We start from the raw sequence: 27,881 nt of genomic DNA on the forward strand, positions 1-27,881 counted from the left end.
TGTATTTTTTGTAGGTGGATACAGTGCAGACTACGCAGCACCCTGGCCACATTGAGGAATCATGTAAAATGAATGTATGTGCTCGTAAGTGAATGATTTATGAAATGAAACTCCAACTCTAAGGAATGTTGGATCACAAAATACATGAACTCTCTTTACTCTCATGTTAAGAAATTGATTCCCAGGGGGCAGGGTTACTGCAGAACTAAGTGGACCTTGAAAGCAAAGGTATTTTAAAAAAAAAAAAAAAAAGGCAACAAACAAACAAAAAACCAAACAACAAAAAAACTCCAACCATGATAAATCATTTTAAAAAAACCCTGAAAACAAGAGATTCAGATTACATTTTGGATGCATTTGGAGAGATATGAAACAGAGTAAAGAATCCAAACCAGAAAAACAAATGGTATGTGAGAAAGGTTTGGTAAGCAGAAATGATCATAAATGGAGGAACACTATCAAATACCATCTAATTTAGGAGTATGAATAGGATGAAAAACTCACCGTTTTCTGCTTTGTTCCATCTTTGAAAGGACTGAAATTTGATTAGATGATTGCTTCAATTAGTAACTTGGAGATGAGTGTGAATGAGATTGAATTTCCGGTATTTGAATCTGTGAAGTATTTGTGATTTGCTGGAAAAAACCCCAAACTAACAACCCTGATGATGTGCTAGATAAACAAAGAGAAAAATTCATACCTCAGGACTGAATTTCTGGAAATCCATATATAGTCTTAATATTTGAAAATCTTAGTACTACCTGGGGACATGAGACAGAGGGCAGGAGAGGAATTAGGGCAAGCAGTCTTGAGTTCCTTCAGATTTGGCTGAGAAGAATGGCTCTACAAGGAAATTGAGGTAGATACAGAGAAGAAACCAAAACACGCTAAATGACTCTACCAGCACAGGGAAATCAACAGTCACTCAGATGTATACACATACAGTTTGGTTGTCAAACCCAGGTTAATTCACTCGGTTAAAGCACTCTAGAATAGAATAATTGTGCCAAGGACTGTACAATTGCCAACATCAAAACCACACGTAGGGAGAACCTCTGACCCTGCAGTCACTATTAAGCTATACACATCATACAAAGACAAAGACTATAGTGCCAACTCCAATTTTCTATATAAATATACCAATTTTTATATTTATTATATCTATATTTGGATATTACACTGTATAGTATATCAGATTATGATTTAGAGAAGGGAAAGGCTGAATATTTTCTTCTAAATAATTTATTCATTCATTTATATCCTTCATCTTCATCATAAGGAACAACAAAAGAAGATATTTTAAATATTAATAATTTCTGAACAAGCTCATTTTTTTTATGAATAAAGCATAACTTCAACCCATTCAGGTTTCTGATATAAAGCTGGTATAACTGTGTGAGGAAACTATATTGTATTTGTAACTAAAGTGTATATTATCACTTGCCTTGCTTCATAATATGGCTTTTCAACTGTATGAACAATGCTGAAAAGCACTTTTACTCTCTTGATTGTTATGCATTTATGTCTGAATTAGCTCACCCTTTGTGTTTATCCCTTCAAAACTGGTAGTCTGCCACTTTTTTCCACTTGTACTAATTAGTTCCAAGTGGAGGAATTTATGATACAGTAGGGGCTTTGACCTCTTTATTGTACTGAGATATATTATCAAACTTCAAAGTCTGTATACTGCTACTATATTGATTTTGTTTTCTGTGAACAAAATCAATGAGCAAAATTAAAATAAAAAAATCAATTCTTTTATTTTTTGAATTGATTCAGGTTTTCTACATGTACTTTGTTTATTTAACCTTGATTGTCTGGAACTCATTGAAAGGAGAAACACATTGAGACCTTTAGTAATTCTGCATAAAAGAAACCTATGGAAATTAACAAAATACAGAGAGAAAGGAAATGAAAGTTAAGATACAGGAATGAGAAGGGAAAAGATGCAAAAAAGATGAAGAAAAGCATTGTTCTCAGTTGGGAGGCATTGTTTAAGAATATCAGAGTACCTATAAAAATTAGTACCAACATCTTTGTCAGAAAAATCGGCATACAGATTGTTTCTTTTGTATTTTCTAGCCCTTTCCTTTAATTCAATACATGGCTAGGAATGTATATGAAACACCTGCAATCCACTTCGTGAGTTCAGAGCAGTTGCAAAGCTTACCTAAAGATGAGAAAATATGACAAAAAATATTTAACATGTAACATTTTGCAGAAATAATTACATTAAGTATGCAAATATATTTGTGAAAATTTCAGCCTTTTTCTCAATATAGACATTATACTAGTTAAAAAAAAGAAGTTTAACCTGGAAAGTGTAAAGAGCAATATTAAGGACCTCTGGTCAGCTTCTTATCTCAGATACAGAAAGTCTGTATTTCAATAAAATTATTCTGCAATCGGGAATAAAATCAAAATTGCGTCTCCTGTGTTCATTGCAGTTTCATTCTTCTATATTTAATTTTCTGTTCAGAAGCAATTACCAAGAGAGGATCCTTGAAAAATACTGTGCAACTACTGTAATTTTCAGATTTCACGAAGTTTAGCAGCCAGGTGGCTTGTACGGAATAAAAGCACTTTTATATTGCCTCCTGCTACAACACCAATGGGGAAAGGTCAGCAAAACAGTGGGAGACCGAATGAAGGATTTTTTTCTTGCGTGACATCAACTTGCAAGACACTGGGAGTTTCAGAATTACAAGTGGTGATATAGCTTTTTTCAACTCTTTCTTTCCTCTTTGCCTCCTACGGCTGCTTCATTGTTGGGCAATGTCTCTCTTCTGTCAGAACGAGGGAGTGAAAGCCTATTTGTGACAAGTGACATTCTAGTTTCTGTTTGCCATTGTCCCGCATGGATGAGAAAAAAAAGTACATCCATATGCCTTTCATTTCCCCACCTTTTACGAGCTTAAGTTAGAGCTTTTAAAGCCAAATCTGACTTGCCTTACTCATATGAACAGGCCAAATAAACCCAGTGACGCTGCTTGTATGAGCAAAGACAACTCTTCTTTTAGTATCACTTTATTTTCGTGTCTGTTTTATACAAGACCACTAAAGAGAAAGGTATGTCAGCAGCAAACTATCAGGGAAGTTGTGATACACAGTTACTTTAGCCAGTTAAAACACAAGTTAGATAAATTATTAGTAAGAATAATAGGAAGTGGCAATCAGTGGGAAACGGAGCTGTGTGGCAAAAGACCTCTTTTCTCAGTGTCTGTACTTCTGGGGACTGTGTCCTGTCACAGTTTGTAGAGGCACTCTCGCTGATGCCAATCGCAAATTTAAATATAGATGGAGAAGGAGATGTGGTCTTCTTAGCAGTACTTGACTTGCTAACCTGTCCGTCAAACCTAAACTGAAGGATTAAATTAAGCAAACTTCCACACTTTAGTCTCAGGGTGAACAATATAATTTAAATCAGTTGTTTTTACAAAGGTTCATTAAACAGTTTAAAATCTTCACTTGAGATTTCTCAGGCTTATTTAAAACCTCTGTCCCTACTCTTCCTGCAAGCTTCATTTAGGCCCACAAACACAGAGGCTCGGATTCACCCCCTCGCCATTTAAAAAGTCTGGAGTGATAATCTATGCTTTAACTGTTTGAGAGTCATTAAGCTGACCGAATTTTGCTAAGCTTGTAAAAGATAGCTTTGTACTGTCAAATGCAGTGGCTACATTTAAATTTCCAATGTATAGTTACTATGCATACTTACAAACTCGAGATAATCTCCCTCTGCATTGGGGGGAAAAAGTAACCTGTTGTGCTCGTAGACCTTATATTTGACTTTTGACATTACATTTAGGGAAAACTATAATTATGTAAAATTCTGTTCCAGTTTCTATACTGTTCTCAGTATTTTACCAGAATTTACATTATGAGCATAATATGTGATGAATGCCTTAAATAACCCTTTTGAAGACGATGAACATGCCTACGTAGTTTCATTGCTTAAAATTAAGCTATGTGTTTTAGTTAGAATGTGTCTGAAACTATCAAGAAACCACAATCAAAATACTATTCTTCAGCATACCCCGGTAGATTACTATTTCAGCAGTGAGCTTTCCTTTGATCTGTAGTTCCTGGAAATGGCATCAGAGCTATCTAGCACAGGAGAGCAGTTTGTTGCCCTTTCTAAGGGAGTTATGATGCTAATGGAGAAAAAAAAAAAGTTCATTATGTCCCCTGGCAGTTACAACAGAGCCCTCAGTAGTCTTCAGCGATGGAATTCAAGGAAGGCATTAACGTTCTCAAATCTAGTTTAAAATTAATTTTCTTCCAAATCAGATTACTTTTCACATTTAAACAGCCTCAGTTTAGCCCAGTAACACCTTTTTGAATAGCAAGTGCCAACCAAGCGAATTTCCAAAAGATTTCTATTATTTATTATTTATACATATTAATACTCTATTTATTTATATATTATCTTTGAGAAATATGACAGAGGAAAGTATTCTGAAGGATTTCAGTAAACCTAATTATGCTCTTATCAGACTTAATTATCTCTTTATGTTACATTTTGCAGAGTCCCTATTCAGGAAAGTAGCAGGACTTTAAATTGGTTTTTGACACAAAATAACCTTTCTTTAAACTGTGAAACTGTACATAGACAATTGTTTCTGGAAAAAAAAAAGTATCACTTCTTGAATACTGTTCAGAGCAATTTTATTTTAGCAAATATGAGCAAAAGAGTGGTATATAGACTAAGTAACCTCAGAAGACTGTGTGGGCATAGTTCTACATCATAAATGCCCATCTGCTTTTTCTTCTTACTGCTAGAAGAATGATGATTTACTTGTTATCCTCCTCTGTATTGTATGTTAGAAGTATATAGGGAGGTAAGATAACTCTGGCCTGACTTGCCCCACTCTCACCTTCCACCTCCAAGAAGGGAGCTGGCCCGTAACCAGTTACACACGCATGATTTTTACAGGTGTATTATGATTTTTGTAAAGCTTGGTGCCTCATCTAACCTAGCTGTATAGTTTCACAATTGAGAGATTTTATGGTGAGAAGTAAGCATCTCTGGGTGCCCATTCGTGTCAGCCCGAGTTTTCTAACTCGGGTTTTCTAACATTCAGGATGAAACCCTTCTTGGTGTCTCTCTGCCTGAGACTACACAGAGACTTGATCTCAGAGGAACTTTAAATGTGCTCAAGCTCAAAACATTTCTGCATTTAATGTCAGTTAACACAGAACACGTTTAAGTAGAAATGTCTCATCTCACTTGATTTGCTTTAGCATACGTCTAATGATAGAAGATACTTCATGTATTTGCCGTTACAAACCTCATGATTCCATTGCTACGGAGGGGCAGGAAGCTAGGCTTCGGTTAGCTGTTGCAGGGCTAGAAACCAGGGGATTCAGTCTTCATTCCTAGGTTTGCCACCACTACCCACCTCTTCAGGGCTACACCTGTGAAAACAGAGAATATGTTTTTATTACCTCAGTGAGAGAAAATTGTTTGATCCATTTTGTTTTGTGAACTGTTTATAAGGTATGGTAATGAGATCCATAGAAACGTCTGTAAAGAGTAGTATGATATTGTAGAAATACTTTAATGTCCTCTGTTCCACTGAAGTTGGGAGAACTGGTTTTCAGAGCAAACCCTTTTTTGCTTAACATCTTATAAACTGCCTCCTGGCCAAATTGTTTGAAACAGATATTAATTTTCATCATTATGTATATGGGACAGTTCTGTATATATACTTCAGTGCACTTTCATCAAAGAATGCTTTAGATTTAACCATGCTGCATTTAAGAAAAAAAATATTTTATAGGTTACCTTTTTTCCTAAAATATCCTATTAGGGAAGCAAATGAAAGTTATTATTTTATGTTGGTTTCAAATACAGATAGCATATTTGTTTTCATGTGAGTATTTCCGACTGTGAAGTGTGAATGTATTGACATTGTTAGTGGGTAAAGACTTTCAACAAATTAAAAAAAAAAAGACATAGTATGGAAGTAACTAATTCAATAGTATTGTAAAACCGTTGATTATGTACTCAGTGCTGGCAGTGCCACAGCTATACATGAGCTTTGTCCTGAGGAGCCTACGTTATAAAGAGGAAACTAGACAAGCTGGGGGAGACTCAGTGTTTTTCTTCGCCTTTATCCTGCTCCCATCCCTCATTTTGAAATACTCCCCATGGAGGGCATTAGAAAGTTGTGAATTAAAGCTCCAGGGAGTCTGAAAGAAGCAGCTACAGGCAGCACTGTGGAATAAAAAGGGTAGATTTCCTGGTGCAATCCTCCAGGTGTTTCCTATGCATGACGAAGAGTTTGCAGTGCGGAGAGGAGAGCGAAAGGAGAATGCAAATAGTACAGTTACATCTGTCTGTAAAATTCATGACGTGTCGTGATGTCATGCCGTACTTTCCTTGTGTTGCAGACTCTTAAAAGTACGTGAAGTTGGTCTGAGCATCTTGCAGTGATAAGGAGTTGATAGCTGCTGGTTACCTGTTGGGTTCAGTTTGTTGTCTTGTGGAGATGATCTGTTTGGATATTTTTATGAATCTTGAGCAAAGCTGTTGCCTGTATTATGTACAGATATCAGAGCATTCTCAAAGAACTTGACATATATGCAGGGAGCTAAAACAAATAAACTCTGGAGTTTATTTTTGGAGTATTTCTTCTACTATTGATGGTGGCAATTTCTGGCATTAATATTGAAATAATAAAATAGTAAAAAATAGGTGCAATACTAATAAGCTGTATTTTAAATTTTAATCTCCCATTCAAAATGTAAATGTAGTTACTAAATATAGTATTGCATTTTAAATATGACACACTTTCATTTTGTATTACGTTGTGGAGCACTTCCATGCAGCCTTCTGCACTTTGCTTTGAATCATTCTCACTGAAATTAGAACTGTCAGTGAGCAGCACCAGATTTTGATTTCACTCAAAAAAGTTATTTCTAGTAGGATGACTTCTGACAAATATATACTGTTTTTATACATGTTGTTAGGGTGATTTTCATATTAATTTGTTTGCAGTTCCCTTTGACTGAGTTCGTAGCTTATTTCAGTATGTTACAAGGTAAAAAGCGCTTTCCAAAAATATGGTTTACCACTATGGGAGATCAGACAGTAATGTCAGGACCTCTGCTTTATAGAATTCATTACTGTAAGTGATGCAAGAAGATGATACATTAGCAAGGCTTAAAAATAGATGGAAGATTTTTGAAATGCCATTTAGTCTATTAACTTTCTAGAGTTCCCTTGATGTTCTTTTTTAGGTTTCTACATATATATAATACATGCATACAATAGGACATGTTTCTCCCCTATTATGTATCTCAGGGAAGGTTGCATTTATGGCACAAGCTACATTTATATCAAATAAATAATCTGTAACAGCGTGGTTAACTACGTAGAACTGGGAAGTGGGGACTGGGGGTCTTGCATTGCGTTCTTGCTGATGACGCTGACTTGCTTTTCTGGGGTGAAAGAAGTCACCTTATCTTTTTGTGCCTTAACTTGTCTGGTGTATTAAATAGATATAAAACATCTTACATTACTGGATATGAGGAGGATTGCTTAAGTAAATGCTATTCATGATTTGTGACTGTCAATGGGAATTTGCTGATTGATGCCCTTATATTACAAAGTTTGGGACACTCCTCATCTGCACATCTGCAGTTCTCAGTTCTTTTGTACGTTGAAGTTGAAAAATCAGAGTCTTGAGCTCTGGCATAATAATTTCAGTTTTGCTATGTTCAGAATACTGATTTTTTCCCATTACTATGATGGAAAAAAAAAAAAAAGGTAGAGAATAGTCCTTAAAATGTAACTGTTTCATTTTTGTCTAATTTATTGGAAATATAGTAAAAAATGTCTCTTTTAATGCACTAGGTACTGACTATGCTGAATCTCTGATATTCTGGCCATGTTGAACTGCACCAAGACAGAATTACAATAGCTATTATAGCGCACGTAAGAAATAAGGTTGAATTTTAAAAAATGCTCACTATAACATACTCCAGTGATTAACTCTTTAAAAAATATGACCCTTAAGAGTCAGTACTAGACAGATGTACAGATGGTTATCCACATCTTGCAATAACCAGTGTGAATTCAGCCAGGCGGCAGGTGGGAAGATTCTGGACATCTGTATCATCTCTCTGGCTTGTGCATCTGTCTCTCGGGGCCTGTACAGCTGCAGCGGCTGCTTCCCTACATGCCATAACCAGGAAAGAAAAGGCAATTGGAATTCCAGTCCCCAGACATGGACATCAATGGCTGGCACCTGATACCGAATTTCTGACTCACTGTGTGTATTTCATGGGTTTTGCACATCAACAGACTTTTTTATGTTTCACATATCTAATGCCTCAGTGTGCACTTCCAAATTTTCATAGTACTCCTTTGCAATACTGCTTTTTATTTTAGGACAGAATATAAATATTGCTTTTTTTTTTCCTGCAGGAAGATATAGTGAATAATGATACCTGAAGGAGCATTACTATATTAAAAAATGGAAGATCGAATTATCACTAGATCTTTTGATACTCAGTTTTACAATCCATTGAAATTCTGCTGAAGAGATTTGTACTTTGTGTAGCTGGAATGGCTGCCAATCATGCTTCCCTCATCTATTATCTTATTCAAATTAATACTAGTAAGCTTGAAATATCATAAGTAGCTTTAGCCCTTCCATAATCTACTTTTAATAGGAGGAATGAAATACAGTCCATATGGTAACCTGGATGATCTGTCTTGAATTATTTCTGGGATAAGATCAAATACATACCTGAGTTTTGGTTACATACCCAATCTCAAATTATTTTCATTAAAAATTAAACTCTCCTTTAAATACACTTTGTCTGAGGCCATCTGTTGATTTCATAAATCCTAGAGCCTCAGCTCTTGTACTGGATAAACCTCTCCTACGCTAGCTTACCATGGAGGTTAAAACATGAGAGGTGGCAGTTGTGAGATGGGCTTGGAGTGCTGCATGCTGGAGTGAAAGGGTGAACAGCGTTTACCTTTTTAAATGCCTACTTCTGACTCAAGAAAGTAAAAGAAAAAAGTGTCTCAGTGACTTCAGTGGGTTCTGGATCAGGTCTCTATGGCAAACTGTCAAATTGTCTGATGTTAAGTATGACTAGGTGAGGATAAACAGTGTGCTACTCCTTATTAAAGACTTTTTTATGTAATGGTATCAACATAGAATAATAACACATACTTTGTATTTTTATTAAGTGATGTGTTTCTACTAATTGAAAGAGTAGATAATTTCACAGAGACAGAAAAAAGGTGATTTTTTTTTAATGTAATATTCATGTAAATCTCTAGGGGTTTCAGCCTTACGTTAGAAACAATAGCCCTATGTTCCTGTTTCTGAACTAGTCATTAAGAAGAATCCGCAGTAGAGCAATCATAATTTTGACTCCCCTTTATAATTACTGATCCATTTCTATATCACACTGTCAAGAGACTACTATAGCTGCTTAAAAAGAAGCCGGGCTTCAGCAATGAAAAAGCAGCACATCATTCGTTAAAGCTAACAGCAAGCACGCAAATCCTAAAATAATTTATCACCAGGGTGGTGGGGGTGGTGGTGTGCTTCTAAAACGGGGTTCCAATCAAGCTGCGTGCAGTCTGCAGTGATACAAAGGACTTTTTTGATTGTCAGAAGGTGCTATGTGTTAGTAGGTTGACTGTACATTTCAACAGCTATATGAAGCCTTGTGAAAATATTGAGTCTTAATACGTATAAAATCTTCCTCATATTAATTTTATTTTTTTGTAGACTCCAGGCAGTTGAACATACAAGAAGAAATTATATTTACTTAACTTTTTCGTTAAAGTTGGTGGATTTACCAAAGATATCGCTATCTGTCACTAAGAGCCGTTGATGTCTATTTTTTATTATGATTTAACAATAGCATCACTTTCCTTAGAGTAATAATGTGAGATCTGGATAGCATAATGGACTTCCAGGGCCTTTGAGAAACACCATTATTTTTTTACTGATTTTGTATTAAATAAGTACCAGCCTGTATTTGTGGGTTAATATATGCATACCATTTGGAACGTACTTAGTGACATTATGTAATTCACAGATGTTTTATTATTCATAGTACTGTGCATTCATAGCTCTCTGTAGTCACTGTTGTGCAAAATCTAATGAGGGAGATTCTGTGTGTCTTTTGCTGGCCTTTTAGAGTTGTCAAACTCTCATTCAGTCAATTCAAATCACAAACAGTGGGATGTGGTGCCCTTTTTTGATTTTTTTGCTATTTAACTGATGGAGTGGAAAGGAGTAAAAATATTGATTTCTCGTATTTGTGTATGTATATTTCCTGTTGTAAAAATACAGAGGAGGACGTAAGAAAAACAAGATCTTCTCTGTCCCCTGTATTTGGATTGTACTGTAATTTATCCCTTTGAGAGGGGATAAATTATCGTTAGTATCAGTATGAGATACGGGTTTTATACACACTTTTCATAGGCATAAATGAAATGACAGTGTTATGGACGGAAGTGAACTAAAACAAAATTAGAAGGCTCCTCTGTTTCTGTTGTTGTTGTTGTTGCTGTTGTTTTAAATCATATTAGAAATGCCTTCTCCAGCTGGTTTACCAATTCACTCTCCTTGATTTCATCATCTGATCAGCACCAGGCCACTAGCTGATGAAAGAGAAAGTCAGTGTTACTGATTGCGGTGGCATTTATCACTTTCTATTAATATAAAAAGCACGGTGTCTCAGTGCTGTAGTTCTACTGAGGAAATCATAACTCATAGGAATTAAATGATGCCCAAAAATCCTCACTGGAATCAGAATTTTAATTTGGAATTTTGTTAACATTTTTTTTCCTGATTAAAACCTCTGTTCTTTTTCACTTTGTTTCTTATTAGTCATACCTTTTCTCTGTGACTACTGCATTCTTCATCCCGCATTTCTGAACTAGTCTCTTATCTTCATCCCTGCTTGGTTGGACGTTTTGGACGGTGCAACTACAAACTCTGTAATCTCTCTTTTTTCTTCTATCACCATATTTTATCATTAATTTCTTGCATGTTATCATTTTAATTTTTGCCATGAAATATAGTCATTCACCTTGTAAAAAATTTATTCACACTTAAACATTCAGTGCTTTAGGTTTATCTTGTGGATTTTCTGCATACAGTAGCAAGTTCTTGGCATAACAGTATTTCTTTGTTTTCCTGTTTCTCCATGGGGAAGTATTCTTCCCTGGGAATGCTTGTGGTGAAAATTTAATCTCCCTGTGTTGAAGCTCCCTGTTGTACAGGTTTGTACAGGTCTGTCATCTCTGACTACCTGCCATCGTGGAAAAGAAAGGTGTAGTCCTATGTAGCTTAGCCTATTCCCAACTCTAATGTCTTGCAGGAAAAACAAAGCAGTTTACAATGTTGTACCTTTCTGTGTTGCACTAGTGATAGTCTTGCCTTTGCAGAGTCTGGGATCAGTATTAGGAAAGTAAATACACTGAATAAGGAATTTGACAGTTTTGTAAATGCAGTACTTTTCCACTTCAAGTGTTTGTGAAACTGTGCTTTTGATTTATTTAATATTCAGTCATTCACTTTGATGTTCTGTTCATTTATATACCACTTCAGTAAATAAACATGTAAAGGCCTTTTGAGCAAATCATAAACTTCAGTCAAAATGCCCATAGGAGTCTGATGGCAAACCCAAGGAACACAAAGACTAATGTAAAATTTGAGACATGTATGGAAAAGTTGAGCTTTCTGTCACATTTAAGAGGAGTTAGTGATAGAAGCCAGTAGGAAAGTGATTTTTTTTTTTTTAATCTCCCATATCCAGTGAACTTCATTAATGTGAGATATGCTCTTGAAAACATCCTTCCTTCTGTGCTACCATTCTGGCTTCCTGTGACAGTGTCAGTGATTGACAAGCTGCAGTCTTCACGCTGGATGAGGGTATAACATTCCAACTTGCTTTTCAGAGCTGTGTTGTCTTTGTAATGTTTTCTAATAAGACTCTGATAATGTAAATGTTGGGTGGTCCAAAAAATACTTTGAAGTCTAGCAATGATGCATGCTTAAACTTTTCAGGAAGTTCCTGCTTTCTTGTTGAACAGAAGGGGCAGAAAACATAAAGCACTCCCAGTTTGTTTTGCTTCAAGTTGCAAAATTTATTGGAATGGCAAGCCAATGGTATTTCAGCAAAATAGCTTACATAAAGTCCCCAAATGGTGAAAAAGGCCTCTTTTTTTTTTTTTATATCCACTGGAGTCCCAGTGGATATCTGTCAGAACAGGCAGGCAGGCAGGCAGGCCTGCAAGCAGGCAATGCAGTTCATTCTAATGATGTGCTCTGCTTCCGTCGCTGGTTTACTCTGTGATGAGTAATAGATAAAGGTTTTTAACAGTTTTACATCCAAATTTGAGGAGCTGCAGAAAATATTTGGTGTAAAATATAAACCGGGAATTATTTCAAGAGAGACATCTGTTCCTTGAGGGCCGTGGTACTTTCTAGCTTTCCTGGGCAGGAAACTGAATGGACATTGCTAATCTCACTCAGAGAGATTGATGCCATCTTCACTCCATACAAGGACATCAAGAAGATTTCCAGTCATGGAGATCACATTATCATACACAGGAGAAATATAAGGGTTAGATTCTGTCTCTGGTTCTTAGCCAGCACGATAGCATTTTCCAGATTTAGGTCTGAAGAATATAAATGGACAAGAATATGTATTCTACACAATGTCTAAAGAAAAACGCCCAGGGCAAACTAGCTTCCATTTGGTTTTATGTGAAAAAATGTAAAAAGCAGCAGTTAGTTTCTCCCTGTGTTTCTTCCCCTAGAGTTTTTTGCTTCATTCACTAAGCTCCCCTGTTGGACACAGTTTAGGATTTTTCTATTTCAGATTTTTGCTTTTGTATATGTAGAGAACACTCTGATGGAGGAATAAGGAAGACGGATGAGACAGTTGATATGTTGAAACAGGGCTGCTCACTGTAATGCCGAAGGAAGATAGGTGGAGAAAAATACAAATAATGAACGAAACCAAACACATGGTTCTCTAAAAGGGAACATTTTTGTCTCTATGCAAAGGTTATAATTCTCAAATTGGATCCAATTCTCCCTTGAATCCAGCACAAAATAATAATACTTCTTAAGTGGAGGATGCTGAAAGAAACTTAGCTGATTTGAAATGAAAAATTACATCCTTCACATAAATATTTGTGGTGGGTTGACCTTGGCTGGATGCCAGGTGTCCACCGAGCCACTGTATCACTCCCCTCCTCAGCAGGATGGGGAAGGGGAGAAAATAAGATTGAAAAAAACTCGTGGGTCAAGATAAAGGCAGTTTAATAAAGCAAAAGCAAAGGCCATGCACGGAAGCAAAGGAAAACAAAAGATTTATTCCCTATTTCCCATCAGCAGGTGATGTCCAGCCACTTCCTGGGAAGCACTTGTGCGCTTCAGTGCTTGTATGGTTAAAGATGAGCTGGCAGGGAAGAAGACTGGCCTGGCTGAACAGTGAACTTTAGCTGGAACTCAGGGAAAAAAAGAGAGTTTATGACCTTTGGAAGGAGGGGTAGGCAGCTCAGGAGAACTACACGGAGGTCTTGAGGTTATGCAATGAGAAAATTAAAAAGAGATAAAATTCACTAAAGGAGCTAAATTCCGTTGGTGGCTGGTCACAAGTGGTGTTCCCCAGGGCTCAGTATTGGGGCCAGTTCGATTTAATACCTTTATCAATGATCTGGATGAGGGGATCAAGTGCATCCTCAGTAAGCTTGCAGATGACACCAAGTTGGGCAGGAATGGTGACCTGCTTGGGCGTAGGAAGGCTCTACAAAGGGATCTGGACAGGCTGGATCGATGCACCAACGTGAAATGTATGAAGTTCAACAAGGCCAAGTGCTGGGTCATGCTCCTGGGTCACAACAACCCCATGCAGCGCTACAGGCTTGGGAAAGAGTGGCTCGAGAGCTCCCTGGCAGAAAAGGACCTGGGGGTGTTGGTTGACTGCCAGCTGAATATGAGCCAGCAGCGTGCCCAGGTGGCAAAGGCGGCCAATAGCATGGCCTGGCTTGTATCACAAATAGTGTGGCCAGCAGGACTAGGGAAGCGATTGTCTCCCTGTACTTGGCACTGGTGAGGCCGCACCTTGAATACTGTATCCGGTTTTGGGGCCCTCGCTACAAGATAGACATTGAGGAGCTGGAGCATGTTCAAAGAAGGGCAAGAAAACTGGTTAAGCATCTAGCACAAGTCCTGTGAGGACTGGCTGAGGGAACTGGGGTTGTTTAGCCTGGGGAAAAGGAGGCTGAGGGGAGACCTTATCGCTCTCTACAACTACCTGAAAGCAGGTTGTAGCAAGGTGGGGGTTGGTCTCTTTCTCCCGGGGAAAATTAACTCCATCTCAACCAGACCCAATACATTTACATCCATGCTTGAGCGGGGAAATTGGAAAGACTCTCTCCTCTGGCAAAAAAACAATCACAACAAAATGGAGACTTAAAAAAGACTTAAAAAAACTAAGCACAAAAGCTCATGTTTAGAAAGTGAGCTTTACATTTAACCCTCGAAACTTGGCAGTGTTGCATTTTTATATAACATAATTTAAAATATATTTTAAGTTAAATGTAAGATATTAAATATAAGATAACAAATATCTTGAAGTGAGCACAACACTGGAATCCATTGACTGCTACTGACCACTGTTGATGCTGTACATTGCAGGAGGGCAGTTTGGTTGTACTCTTAAGGTGCTGTGAAGAATTACGTAGTAACATTTGAGTAGAATGATCAGGAGATTTTAACATTTTGGTATAATTTATTTGTTCTGACATAGAAACAAGTTTTAAGCAAGTTGTTTGTTTGGGAGATGCTTGGGGAGACAAAATGTTTTGTATGGTTTTACGACCTGCCTAATGGTCTCTAGAGGCTAGAAACACTATACCTCAGTATTACCAAGGCAGGAAATCTTTAATCTGTTCCTGTTTTTAATCCTGAACTACCCCTGCTCCATATAGGGGATTCATCCTCTAAATATGAGAAGTCTTCCTTTTCTTTGATGAGTTCCCCTATTGGCACAACAATTGTGTCTTTTGTATAAATGACCTCAGCATTGTTGTCTTTATTTGTTTCCCTGAAAGGGCTAGCACACTTCCAGGTGTTCAGAGAACGACTATGTATTTTGGGTTGTATCCCAAAGTTGTTGGCTTAGAGTTTTCTTTGGTGAAGACTGTCTGCTGAAACTCTTTATGAAAGAACTGCAAAACGTAACCAAGTACTTACGACACCATTATTGTTATGGGGCTAGGTATTTGGCTAAAATAAGAGAGACATGTATGTACTTAAAAAATACTGCTATTAATATTATAATTTCGGTGTTTGTCAGGCAAATAAACATAGTAGCAGAACATGACAAAGTTTTTCTTAGATCTTATTGTCTTTCATGTCTTTGGGGGATGAATTCCAGCCTAGCAAACCTAAAGAAATTCTTCCCCTATTACACATTATGTATGTGATGTATGAAGCATAAAGAGATTAAACCTTTTCAGTATGAACCTAGATAAAAGTACAGGAAAATAGCAGAAAGGAACTAAGGAGGGCTTGGTTTACAGAAGCGAGGTGTAAGAAAATGAAAACTCATGGATGCAAATTCTGCAAATGTTTCAAACTTAATTCTGTCAGTGTTTATGTTTGTCTGTGATTTCCACCCACTAGACAGAGACAAAGCAGCTAATTGTTATAAATAATTTACCTTTTAGTTTCAAAAAGCACTGATATTTGTATTTTATGTTAAAAAAAAAAAAGAAAAAAGATGTGCTTTAAAAGAAATGGTAAGCAGAATACTTTCATAGTTCTTACGATGAAACATTCCCCATTCTTAGCCTATATGACAGTTCTGGCAACATTATAAATCTTTCCAACCTTCTTATTCCAATTTAGCTATACTTGTGAGGATATATGTTGAGGGATCTTAAGCATAAAGAAAACGAAGATACTAAGCTATAAAACAAATATGACAACTAGCATTTTTAACCTGTGTGGATTTGGAAAGGATTTATACTGTATATCAAAGGGTAATTCCTCTGTGCCTTTCTGCTGTTCAAGCAATTCACAGATGCTTTTTTCTCAGTGCCATGATTGTTCTGTTCTGTTTCTCAAGTCTTATGTTGTAGAAAGCTGCATTGTTGAATATTTAAGAAATGTGCAGTAGTGCCCATGTTGGCATATACGTACTCTCAAAGTATTTGGCAATTAGATTTACGTGCTAGTGTAGTGATACTGAAGAATCTCAATTTTCCTTCTGAAGCAGCAGGGAAAGCTATCGAAATAGCATATAAGCCATGGGCAGCCAGGAGAAGACAGTTCTTCTGCCACCTTTTCTTTGCATTTAACTGCAGACACACTTTTTAGCCTGGAAGGATGCTTAATTCATCCCTATGCTCACCCTTAATGACTTAATGCTGGACTTTTAAGAAATTAGGAGGTTATTGGGAAGTAGGAGGCAAAGAGGTCTTAAAATAGGTACAGCAGGAACAAAGTGAAACAGAACTTGAAGAGAAATAAACTACCCTCCACTCCCCATCAGAAGACAAAGGCAAAAAATAAATAAACGCACCAATATATAAATAGATAAACAAACCTGTATAATGCAAGTATGTGACAAAAATTAAAAGGTATTTTTTGATTCCTTACATAGTCTTTAAATGACTTTGCAAAACAAAAAAAAGTCTCATTAATATCTAAATTGGAGATGAAATGGGGCAGTGCAGTCCTGCTGTCACAGCACAGTGTCTTCCCCTTTCAGTTTTTAGTTTATTGCTAGCTATTCAGGATTTGTTTACTTTGAATTTTAAAATGAAGAGTAAGAGCAAGAAATTACGTATTTTTTTTGGTCAGAATGATAAAAGTGAAGTTTGAAACAGCCTTCCATACGGTGATACAAGCATAAGCAAAGGAGGAGAAAAATGCTTCAAAGGGTCTGTAACTCGTGGAGCAAAGGAAGTAGTGTATTTGTTGATGCTTCTTCTTAGCCCACAGAAACTCTTCTGTATATATACCTCATAATTAGGGCTTCGTGTGCCTGCGGGGAGGGTTCACAGCCAGGGAGCAGCCTTTATGCACAGCATGCTACCCTAGCAACCTGATAGATTTCCAGCAGAAATGTGTGTGGGAGTTAATGCTGATCTTTGCAGAGTTAACCCATTTTTGGAGAGAGAAGTACGCACAGCTGCTGTGGACTAGTTAGCATAGTATGGCTTCTGAAATCCATAGGAAAAGAACTCGGGCAGTCTATGTTCATATTCAGTGGAAGTACCTGGATTTTTCTTCTCTCATGCACCAGATCCCTGTGTGGAGATTAATGTGACATCAGCCACATGAGATGATGCTCACTAACTGTGCTTTTGACCTGTCCCAGGTTTGCCACTTATTTCTCACCTAAGCATGATATGAGCTCTGAGTGTGTATTTTTCACCGTTATACCAGATTAGCCTTTTTATAAGTGAATTTCCTATTTGCCATTCTAGTGCTTCAGAAGAACTCTGAGGAACTGTTTCAGGGATAGTTGGCTTTAAAACATTGCGTTACAAACTTTGGCTACCCAGGGTCAGATTTGCACAGCTGTCCAAGCTGCAGTGGTGGCGTGGCCAGCAGACAGAAATAGCCATCTGAAACTGAGCTCTGCTGGTCCCAGTCAGAGCCCTAGGACTAATAGGAGTACGAGAAAAGGTGAATGAGCACAGAAGTGAGAAAGGAGCATGGAAAGGAGAGGAATTCTTCCGTCTCACTGAGAACTGACTCCAACAGCAACAGCTGGTTGGGACCAGAATGTTCATACCTCCTGTCCTTACACTTTCCTCCAGTCAAGAGCTAGAAAAACATCACTACTACAGAGTGGAGAGCATGTATGTGTCTTGCGGCTGTGTTAATCGCATTCAGTACTTTTAAGGCATAGAGTAGAATATCCCTTGTTGGTATGCATAGCATGGGAAACTGCTTGATGGTCAAGTTTGAAAGACTGCGGAGAAGCCAGTCTTCTGAATCTCTGACAGGCTGTAGGGACTATTTGCAGTTTGTATAATTTAATTTTGAACCACCAAAGGAAGAATTTATGTGCACAATTTCTGCTGTTATCCATCCCCAAAGGAAAACCGCTGCATCACAGTCTACTCAATCATCTGTTAGCGTCATTGATCAGCAGAAAAAAAGATATGTATGATAGGAAGCCTATGTTTGCATGCAGTCTCAATGACACAAATCTAAAAATTCTGATTTTATCTGCCAATTTAATTGGCAGAGTAATGAAAAGGCTTTCACCAAGATACTTGATCTTTGAGTCATATACAGCATGGAGTTAAGATTCTAGCTTTACTGAACTTCAGTGGGTTTATCAGAAATAAAAGCTGAGAGCATCTCACTGAAAGCTTCATCTTTCCTTGTACTCGCATGTAAAACCTTAAAGTTCTTTCAGCGCATTCCAGTTAGGATCCCTGAATTCTTTCCTTGGATTTACTAATCTAATCTAATCTAATCTAATCTAATCTAATCTAATCTAATCTAATCTATTGGAAAATTCTTGAAGAAAACTGTTTGGCCTATATCCTCTGTTATTTACACTGAGAAAATTTCAATTTGGTTGAACCCATAAATTAGGTTTTTTCAGAGTTCCAAACCCATTCTCTCTGGTAATCAGCTTTCTACTACTAGATAAAATAATAGGGCAGAACAGTAACACGTGAATGGGTTGAAGAGAAGTAGACTATTCTGTGAGAAGTTTTCTGTATGTCTTCCTAGTGTTCCTGGGATGGCCCATACTTCACCTCAAACAAGAATTATACAAGTCTCCACATAACTGATGTGTAAAGGACTGCTCGTTTGGCCCAAACCAAAATAAAACAGAGGATGAGGAGTCCTTGTGATGTACTAGTCTGCTGCAATGTATCTCCATTACGCTTAGAGAAGTCTAAGGTATACCATCTCTGTTGCTTCACTGGGAAAGAGGAAGTTCAATATTGCTTTAAGGAGAGAATGCTGTAAGCAGCACAGTATAATTTCAGTTGTTTTATTGTATATTAACCATCATTTTATTTTACCCAGTCAGAGGGTGTGAGATTGGTTTGAATTATTACAATTAACTCTATAGATAAATGAGTTTCTCTCTGTTACCCGGTTCCCTGTCAGTCTTTCTACCTACTTTGAGATTTTATATTGCTATCCTTCAATACCACCATGTATTGGATCATCTTCCACCTAAAATCCATAGCTTTGCTGAAATCCCTGCTAGAACTGAAGAACTGAAGAACCATTCATGGGAATAGCAAGAAGGAAGGCTTTGCAAGGTTTTCTAAAGATGCCTGTCTGGATTTACCAGATCCACTGCAGAATATTATTGGCAGAATTCATTAAAACAGACTATCACTTGGACTGCATGAGAAATGGTGTTGGGTTTTTTTACTAGTGGAAAACGATGGAACTATAATATTCAAATTTTATTTTGCACCTTAAATAATTAAAATTAACATTCAATGTCACATTTTTGTCTTGTAAGTTAGAAACCTTCATGAATACAGTCTAAATGAAATTTGTACTAGTGATGGGAGGCCCTTCACGTGGTATTCATCAGTTGCTATTCTTGTTCAAAACATCTAACTAATAAGAACATAATCGTTGCTATTTAGACTAGTTCTGGCCCCTTGAAAACAACACATTAAAATAAGAAACTATTCATCTCACACCTGGGTAAGTTCATCAGGCAATTAAACATGGAAGATACAATTAATCCTTTTCCTCTTCGTCATGACATATATAACTGTGGAAGTTAATTTTCTTGTTTTCGAAATGAAGACAGATATCTTAATAATAAGGAGTGCTTTCTGTATGTTTCTGAACTGGAAACCTGTATATTTATTCCTATTAGGCCTAAAGCCTTCAGTCATGAGTACATATTGGGGTTTTTTTCCTCTTTTTACCACGAAGCCTCTGATAGATCAATACTTGATGGAGTTTAATACCTACACCCTTCTCTAGTAACCTGCTTTAGATTTTTGCACTGTCTCAGTCTCCTTCAAATAAACATAACAAAGAAAAATTGTTTCTGTTTGGCAAGAGGGTCTAACAGCCCTGCATCCTTTTGGATTCAACATTTGTGCAGAATATCAGTGTTCACACTGACCCTGAACTTCATTATTCTTCACATATTTATTCTGTCATTGTAGCCACATTTTCACCAACGCTGTTACTCCATTTCTTATATAAACCCTTAGGATGAGACCTCTTTGCCTCTTTCTTGGACTGTACAATGTTAAGAAATTGATTTCTGACTCTACCCTTCATCAAATGTTGCTTCCTGCCTTTCACAAACAGCTGTAATTACCACTAAAATTCATTAATTATCACTATGGCAATGGCAGCCTGATGATGGTACTTTTCCACTGACTCCCATTCAAATTCCAAACATTTTAAAAGCTTTTCAAACATTCATCTATCTTCATTTGCTTTGCTTCTCATCCAGTTCCTCTAACACCTGCCCCATCCTTCCTACAGAGTCGTGCCTGCTGGTGTGAAAATATGTTCTACATAGTTCTGCGAAACAGCCTTCTCCTTATGCGTTTCTCCTTATGATCAAGCCTTAATTGCCTTTCCAAACTTAATTATAAAAAAACAATTTTTTCTATTTTTCTATTTGTTTCGTTGGCCTTTATTTACACACATTTGCTTTCTGTAATGCTGTTATAGGAGTATATTACGTTGTACATATTTCTGTCTGCTTTCCTATTCTAATACCTATATTTTTAATGGTGCGGGAAATACACGTGGTACGAATTGGACTGCCACTGGTTGGGCTCCACCTCCGTATTCTAGGATGGCTGGTCTCATTGAAGTGTTTAGCAAATACAATACTATGTATGGTTCTGTTTTGCATGGCTATAGAGGGAGTTTGCGTGATGCAGCAAATATAATCTTTCGGCAGGAGTGCCTGCACTGTGGCAGCACCGCTACATGCACTTTTACCTGTGTTCATGCCTTTTCAAACTTACTTTCAGAAGTCAATATTGCAACAGGAGAAGAGATAAGGGCAGAGATTTTGAGAGCACTTTAGGGCACTAAATAAATCGCTGGAGCACTTCAGCCAAGGCTGCTGATGCAGCCTAACAAGAATATGGGATTACCAAATTACAGTGTATGTGCTCACAGCACTTTTATGAAAGTGAGTCAGTGGGGAAGGGTTTGAGAGGACTATTTCAAATAGAGTCAGAGTGACTGAGCTGAAACACAAACTGAGTACATATCCTCTAGGTGTGGGCAAGATCTTCACTGGGCCTTTTACTTATGGCTTTACATTTCTACAGGGCCAAAAGCAAAAATAAGATATCACATATCGATTTAGAATAAAGTCTTAGCTTTACCTACAGCAACATTGTGTGGAAAGAAGACCAGGAGTGAGAGCATTTAAGATGGATCCAACTTGTAATTTCAATTTTGTTCGACTAGAATTTAGCCATGCATACATATGGCCATCGTGAAAAAAATCACAAATACCTTTTTGGTAGTTTCTTGACAGGCATTTGCAGCAAACATGTCACGTTCCCTGTAAGACCTATTTTCTGTGAAATTAGGGTGTTGCTTCCCTGTATTGCAGAGACTTTCTCGGAATGCCAACATCCTTTTCCTTGCCCATACTTACTTCAGTTCAAATGATGCACTACACATGTCTCATTTTACATAGAATGGAGATCAGGGTATCCCTGTCATAAGACATTTGAAGTTTTCCACGCAATCTGCACTATGAAACAACATACTGCGAGCTGCACAGATCACCCTGTTGTGCATCTTTCAACTGGTGGCATTATTCCCTGTTGTTACGACAGTTGACAGCTCTTGCCTCAAATCAAGATTTGTTCTGCTGCGGAATAATGACACCGTGCAGTACTTTGAATGCGTGGTTCCCTTAGAATCGAGGTAATCCTTTCTGTGACAGGTTACGTAAATGCAGTCGGCTTATGCTGTTTTTTTCAGAAGCTACAGAAACCATACTGTTATTTTGAAAGTTAAAAAAGTTTGTAATTAATTCTGACACTCTGAATTTTTTTCCCAGTTGCATTCTGCTACTGACTGAGCATTTGATAAGCATGTATATCTTACAGTTAGGCATAGTTTACGTCCTCTACACCATCAATATCAAAGTCATTGTTTTTCAGTGTTTGTGGGATTTTCAGAATAGGAGGAGACCGTGTGAAGTGGTATTCATTTCATATGACAAGCCACTCTTACAATGCTCTTAATTTATAATGTTTTAATAAATTATTTAATAATATTTTATTTCATATCACTGAATGTAACGTTAATATGCCCTTTAATAAGTTTTTTTGTGAAGTTTTATATAATGCTTGAAATTATTATAAGGCTATTACGTAAGGCTTTTGTAGATCTTTAAGTCTTTCGAATACTATATGTCTGAGGATGTATATGCATCCAATTGCTTATTAATTCTTTTGCTGGCATCAAGATGAAATGCAGAATCCATGAAGAGAGAGCATAGAAGTAACTGTCTTTAGATAATGTGATCTTCACTCAGTTTAAGCAGCCATTTAGGCCCACATAGAGAGGAACAGGCCTGTAAAATCAGTTGTGTCCAGGAAAACAGAATTGCAATTTATGTTTCTTCTACTGTGTCATTATTTCCACTACACTCTGCTTACAGATTTGAAACAATCACTGTCCTTCTCACTAGCAAGTGATGTCAAGAAAAATTAATTTTTTTTTCCTTATTTTTTTTGAAAGCTGAAAGAACTAGTTATGCGACTTAAGTTGGGATGATCTAAGAAAAAAGCTTAATTAATTACATTTTAAAAAAGGAAAATAAGCCTTTATTTTCCCTTTCAATCACAGCAATAAAATATAGATGTGTCAGCAGACAGCTTCTGTTTGGTCTGCTTGACCTGTTCGAAAGCCCTTTAGACAATTTCCTTCGACATGGCTTCAATGGGATGAGACGTACTTGCCTCCTTCTTAAAGTGAATGGTATTAAAGCCAATTTTCTACTTCTAGACCCTTATCTTTCTAGGTGTTGCATCACATGTTTAAATCTATATGTAGCTGTTGTGGTTGTTCACTTTTTGAGAGTTTAATACATACATAATGCTGGGTCCCTGTTACTTGATTTTATAAACTCTTCATGGATTTGCAAGATGACGACTTATCTGATTGCTCAAATTTAGTAAACATTCCCATACTAAATTCTCTAAGTGTTATAAATTTAATCATACTTTAGATTACAAAATTAAGAAGTTGTTAACGAAGGTTAATAAATAATAAATAAATAATGCAAGGTTCATAAAAGCAAGCAAGATAGTGAAAACCAACTGCAGTGTTGCGAAAACAAAAAACCTGCTTTATATTAGTATTTCCTGCATTGTAAATAATTTTGCACTTTAAACATGAAATAAATGTTGGATGAGGAGTTTTATTTTTTTTTTTTTTCCCCCTGGGGATGACATTAAAATGTGAGCTCATTTAAAATACTGCTTAATCTAAAAAGCAATTGATTTTTTTCATCAAATGACAGATTGAAAATCCTGTTATATGTGTCTGAAGTGAAGAATATAACCTGCAGACTGACCTGGTACAGTAACTATGTACATTTCAATCCTAGTTTGAGATGTTTAGTCCAATACTAAGAGATATGCAGATTTTAGAAAAAGGCATAAACTATGATGCTTAATGATGTACTAAGGCACATCTTGTTTTCAAGGAAATCATGAGTCACTGAAATGTCGCACAGGATTCAACAAAGATAAAATCAGTTCTCTATTTTACATATGCTGAGAACACGCTTTGTTGAGCCTACATTAATCTTTTTGCAGCTTTCCCTTCCTCTGTAACCTGAGGAAAAAAATCTTCTTAGAGTACCAGTTCCTGCTTCCTGCTCATTAAATGCCTTTTAATTTATTTTATCCTTCACTGCACTTTTTATGTTTGAAATGCAGTTGAAGTTTCATCTAGTCTGTCCCTTCTTCTCTGGTAATAATAATGATACTCCTTTTTTTTTCTTCTACACTATCCTTTGCTCACCTAAGATTTTCTCTTTTCCATTACTGGGCCTTTATTTGAAATCAAGCACCTTAGAGTTGATTATGTTTATCATACTAGAAATTGCTTTTTTTTTTTTTGACATGAAGATGAGGCATACTTTCAATATTTAAATGTTGTTTTAATAGTACATGTGTATACTACAATACAGCATTTTTCCTTATTTGAATATATACTGTTTATGAAGAGCCTCTGTGAAATATATAATACAAAATTTCAGTACACTTGCAAAACTTTTTTAGTCAGGGATTCCTATTTTCTTAGGTTCTTGGTTTCTTTCCAGAGATGATTTAAAAAACTCAGAATAAATTGCTTTTAAAGTATGAAAAATGAAACTAAAAAATTTTATATGTAGTCTAGAAGAATTAAAAAAATTTCAGAATATATTTGTAGAACTAGATACCTATATAATAACTAGAGATAAGAATCACTAAGAATAAATAAACTTATGAACGTACTCAACACATAGTTTTTAGTTACTTTTCTTCTTCTTCCCCATTATTTTTTCAGTTCTTTCTCCTTATCTTGTATTCTACATTTTTCAATTCTTCTTTGCATGTAATATTTATTTGACATTCAAGGAAAATTTTCAACAAGCTCTTCTGATGTCTTTTCATAGAATTTCAGAAAAATTTATACACATGTGAAGACAGAGATCGTTTGGGGGGGTGGGGGAGTTTCTTTAAATAAATAGCTATATAGGTTTAATTCTCATCTTCTTAAGTAGGTGAGATGACATTCACTAGTTAATATGCAGTTTTCTAGCTGACAGGATTCTTCTAAGAAAACAGACAAGCAAACATGAATCCTAACTAATGATACACCATTCAATTGTGCAAACAGAATTATGACCAAATTTAACATAAGATATAAATCATAAAATTCTTAGCCTTGTTAATAAATCACATATTCATTTTTAGTACGCTGTCTGCATAGTAGCAGACATGACTAAAATAGTTGGAACAATAAAGATCTTTTGTTTACAGTTAAAGGAAGAACACCTGTACACAGCTGGAGAGAGTTTTAGAAAGGATGCTATTCTAAGGGCACACTAGTTAATTTTCTACAAACACACAGAGTATATAAATTATAACAGGACAATTTGTCAGTTTACATACTCATATACACATTGAGAATGCTTTTTAAAGACCTGTGTTTAAATCCCTGTTACTTCCCTGTCCAGACTAATTCTTGCATTCAGTGTGAAACTCAATGAGCTCACTTTGACTATTTTTCTTGATCCAGAAGTATTCAGTCATAGACCAGGGCCTGTTATTCTAGGCACATTAAAAACAAGTGTCTTGTGGGCAATGAAGGCATCTGATGCAGAGAAATGAGGATCATAAGCTAATGACTCTGCTAATAAAGTTGTCACTAAAACTTGACATGGATTAGAGAAGTAAAAGATCAAAAACGCTGCAACATTAAACAAGCATTTCAAGACAAACTGTGCTAGTTTACTGTTGGTGGTTTTTTCCCCTCATTTGTCTTGTGGTAACCTTACAACAGGCATTCTCTACATTCTATAAATGTCTGTAAAGGCCTTTCATAAAGAAGTTATTCAACTAAAAAAGATACTATTATTCTTATGCTATATGTGTAGACTACCATTCAGTTTAAATAACCTAGATTGCTTTTGAGTTGTTACAAAAAATTATTACAGGGTATGGTTTGGTTTACCATATATAAATCAAAGTTGTGTATGAACAAGCATGAATAAATTCTAACTGCACTGAAAGTTCAGAACTGAGTTAAGTTAGTTCAATAGCTTGAGAAGTCTATTGAAAATTATTCATTTTCCCCCTGCCCCAGCAAAAGGATAGCTTCTGATACGGAGAATATACAAACTTTTATATTAATGGTAAATATATCAGCTTCTGTTTTACAGTATAATACTCCATCTAATAGATGCTTAAAAAAGACGTACAGAAATATAGACACCTTGGCTGGGAGAGCTGTAATGAACCTTCAAATACAGCAGCACTTCAATATCCATTGAAAGTCAGTTTTATTTGGAAAGTTAACTTAACCCTCATCAGTGTGAATAATTCTTATTATTTTACTGAAGGTTGGAAATCTGACTGAATTGCCTTTTTGTAAAAATAATCAGAAATACAAAGGAATAATCAGAAATACAAAGGAATGATAGCACTTTCAATAATTTTTCGTCATTCCCATTTTAGTATTTGTTTCTCCGAATTTATGATTGTTTTTCTTTGCATAATACCAATAAATTTCACCCTTACAATTAACTTTTCTAAAAGAGAAATATTTGCATTTCCTGTGCTTTTGGAGTGACACATAAGGAAATCAAATGTGGGATCAGGGAGGGCCTTGTATTGTAGAATTAAACATTTTCATAATTGGTGTTCTAAAATGGAACTTGTAAATGTAAACTATACATTGATTATACACCAATTCACACACCAGTCTTCAAAACTCACTGGCTTTCACTGTAAACAAAGCAAGGCCATGTATTCAAAGTCTACAACTTAGCTCAGCAGAGCAACCTTTGGCCTTAAAATCTTGTCTGTAAAGAACCCTTCATGGGTAAGTGTCATTTCCATCAGCACTATATACCCATTAGATTAGCATTTTGCCCTAATTGTTACTGATTTCCATGGAGTGATAAATCAAGTTCATGTGTCAGGATACTGATTCAGTGGTATGTATTTGGAACTGGCCTGGTGATGATGTGGGGATGAAGTGTATGAGGAATTAAATGCTTATGTTTGGTGGTTATATGAGAGTTTCACATTGTTAAGATGTAATTTAAATAGACAAAGTAAAAATAGAATTCTATGCCTTTTTTAACAGGGACAAATTAAATGATTCATCTGCAAATTGCATATCCCCAAAGTAAGTGAAGGAAGAAGTTAAGTTCTATGAACGAATAGGTTCAATGTGGGTTACAAAGTCTTTTTTTTCCCAAAATAAAATTGTTAAAACTTCAGAAAGTTTCCTCATATAAATTACCTGATGACCAAATTCAGATTTACATTTTGTGAAATGCTTATATTTTTTGTAAAACTCTTTATGTGAATGCTGATGGTTTTCATTTCAGCTTCACTCATCACTGTCTGTCAGTATATCGCAGAATTTTCCTGGCTAGCTTTGGTCACTGGATGATTCTTGATGTGCACATTCGCCTTAATATACCAGCACCTACAGTGGGTTGTGCAGCTAGAAGGCTGCCTGATATACTCTCCTTAGACCTGTAGAGCAAAGTGCAGAAGTTCTCCACGCCGGTGTGGTGTTCCACTATCCAGTTTTAAAGAAGATTACATTAGTCAGCAATCCTGTGATGTTAGTTACCTCCCCCTTCATTTATCACTGTTAAAGTAAAAATGAAGTATTTACAGGCAATACAGTGACAAGGACATATAAAGACATATTTGCACAGAAGTGGGAAACTAAGGATGCTTGTATCCACCTTGTATTTTTATTAATTCCCAAGGTCACCTGGCTAAAGATTGACTTCTTATGCCTTAAATGTCACATCCTGATTTTGCTTTCATAGATTGTAGACTCACACTTTCTTTCGTACCTCAACTCAATCTCCGACGGCTATTCTGTTATCCCGATCATTCCCTCTCTTCCATACCTCTCTACAGAACATGACAGCATGACCAGTTTTGCATGAATACACAATCATATGATTTTGAAGGATATTACACCTATATTAATAAAGGCAATCAGGTGTTTTAAGGCATTTTGAATGTTAACTTTGAATGAGCCATCATGAAAACACTGAGGACAGAACAGCAGGAATACGATCAAAATATGTTTATCTAAACTACTTAGTATTTTTTCTGCTAGCAG

At 36.4% G+C, this 27,881-nt stretch overlaps 1 protein-coding gene across 5 annotated transcripts in view; it reads left to right on the forward strand.

The window, feature by feature from the left end:
• PCDH7 (protocadherin 7) overlaps window positions 1–27,881 on the forward strand; it is a 280,656-nt gene that overhangs the window by 55,602 nt on the left and 197,173 nt on the right. Inside the window, exon 2 of one of the 5 annotated variants that reach the window (XM_074587759.1) lies at window positions 15–230. The exons of the other annotated variants lie outside the window; for them this stretch is intronic. Within the exon in view, the coding sequence (XP_074443860.1) occupies window positions 15–92 (78 nt within the window). The 3' untranslated portion in view covers window positions 93–230. Of the gene's footprint in view, window positions 1–14; window positions 231–27,881 lie in introns of those variants that run through there. 5 annotated transcript variants of the gene reach the window in all.

This window comes from Larus michahellis, chromosome 5 (assembly GCF_964199755.1).
Source record: "Larus michahellis chromosome 5, bLarMic1.1, whole genome shotgun sequence".
In the NCBI taxonomy this organism is placed as follows: Eukaryota; Metazoa; Chordata; class Aves; order Charadriiformes; family Laridae; genus Larus; species Larus michahellis.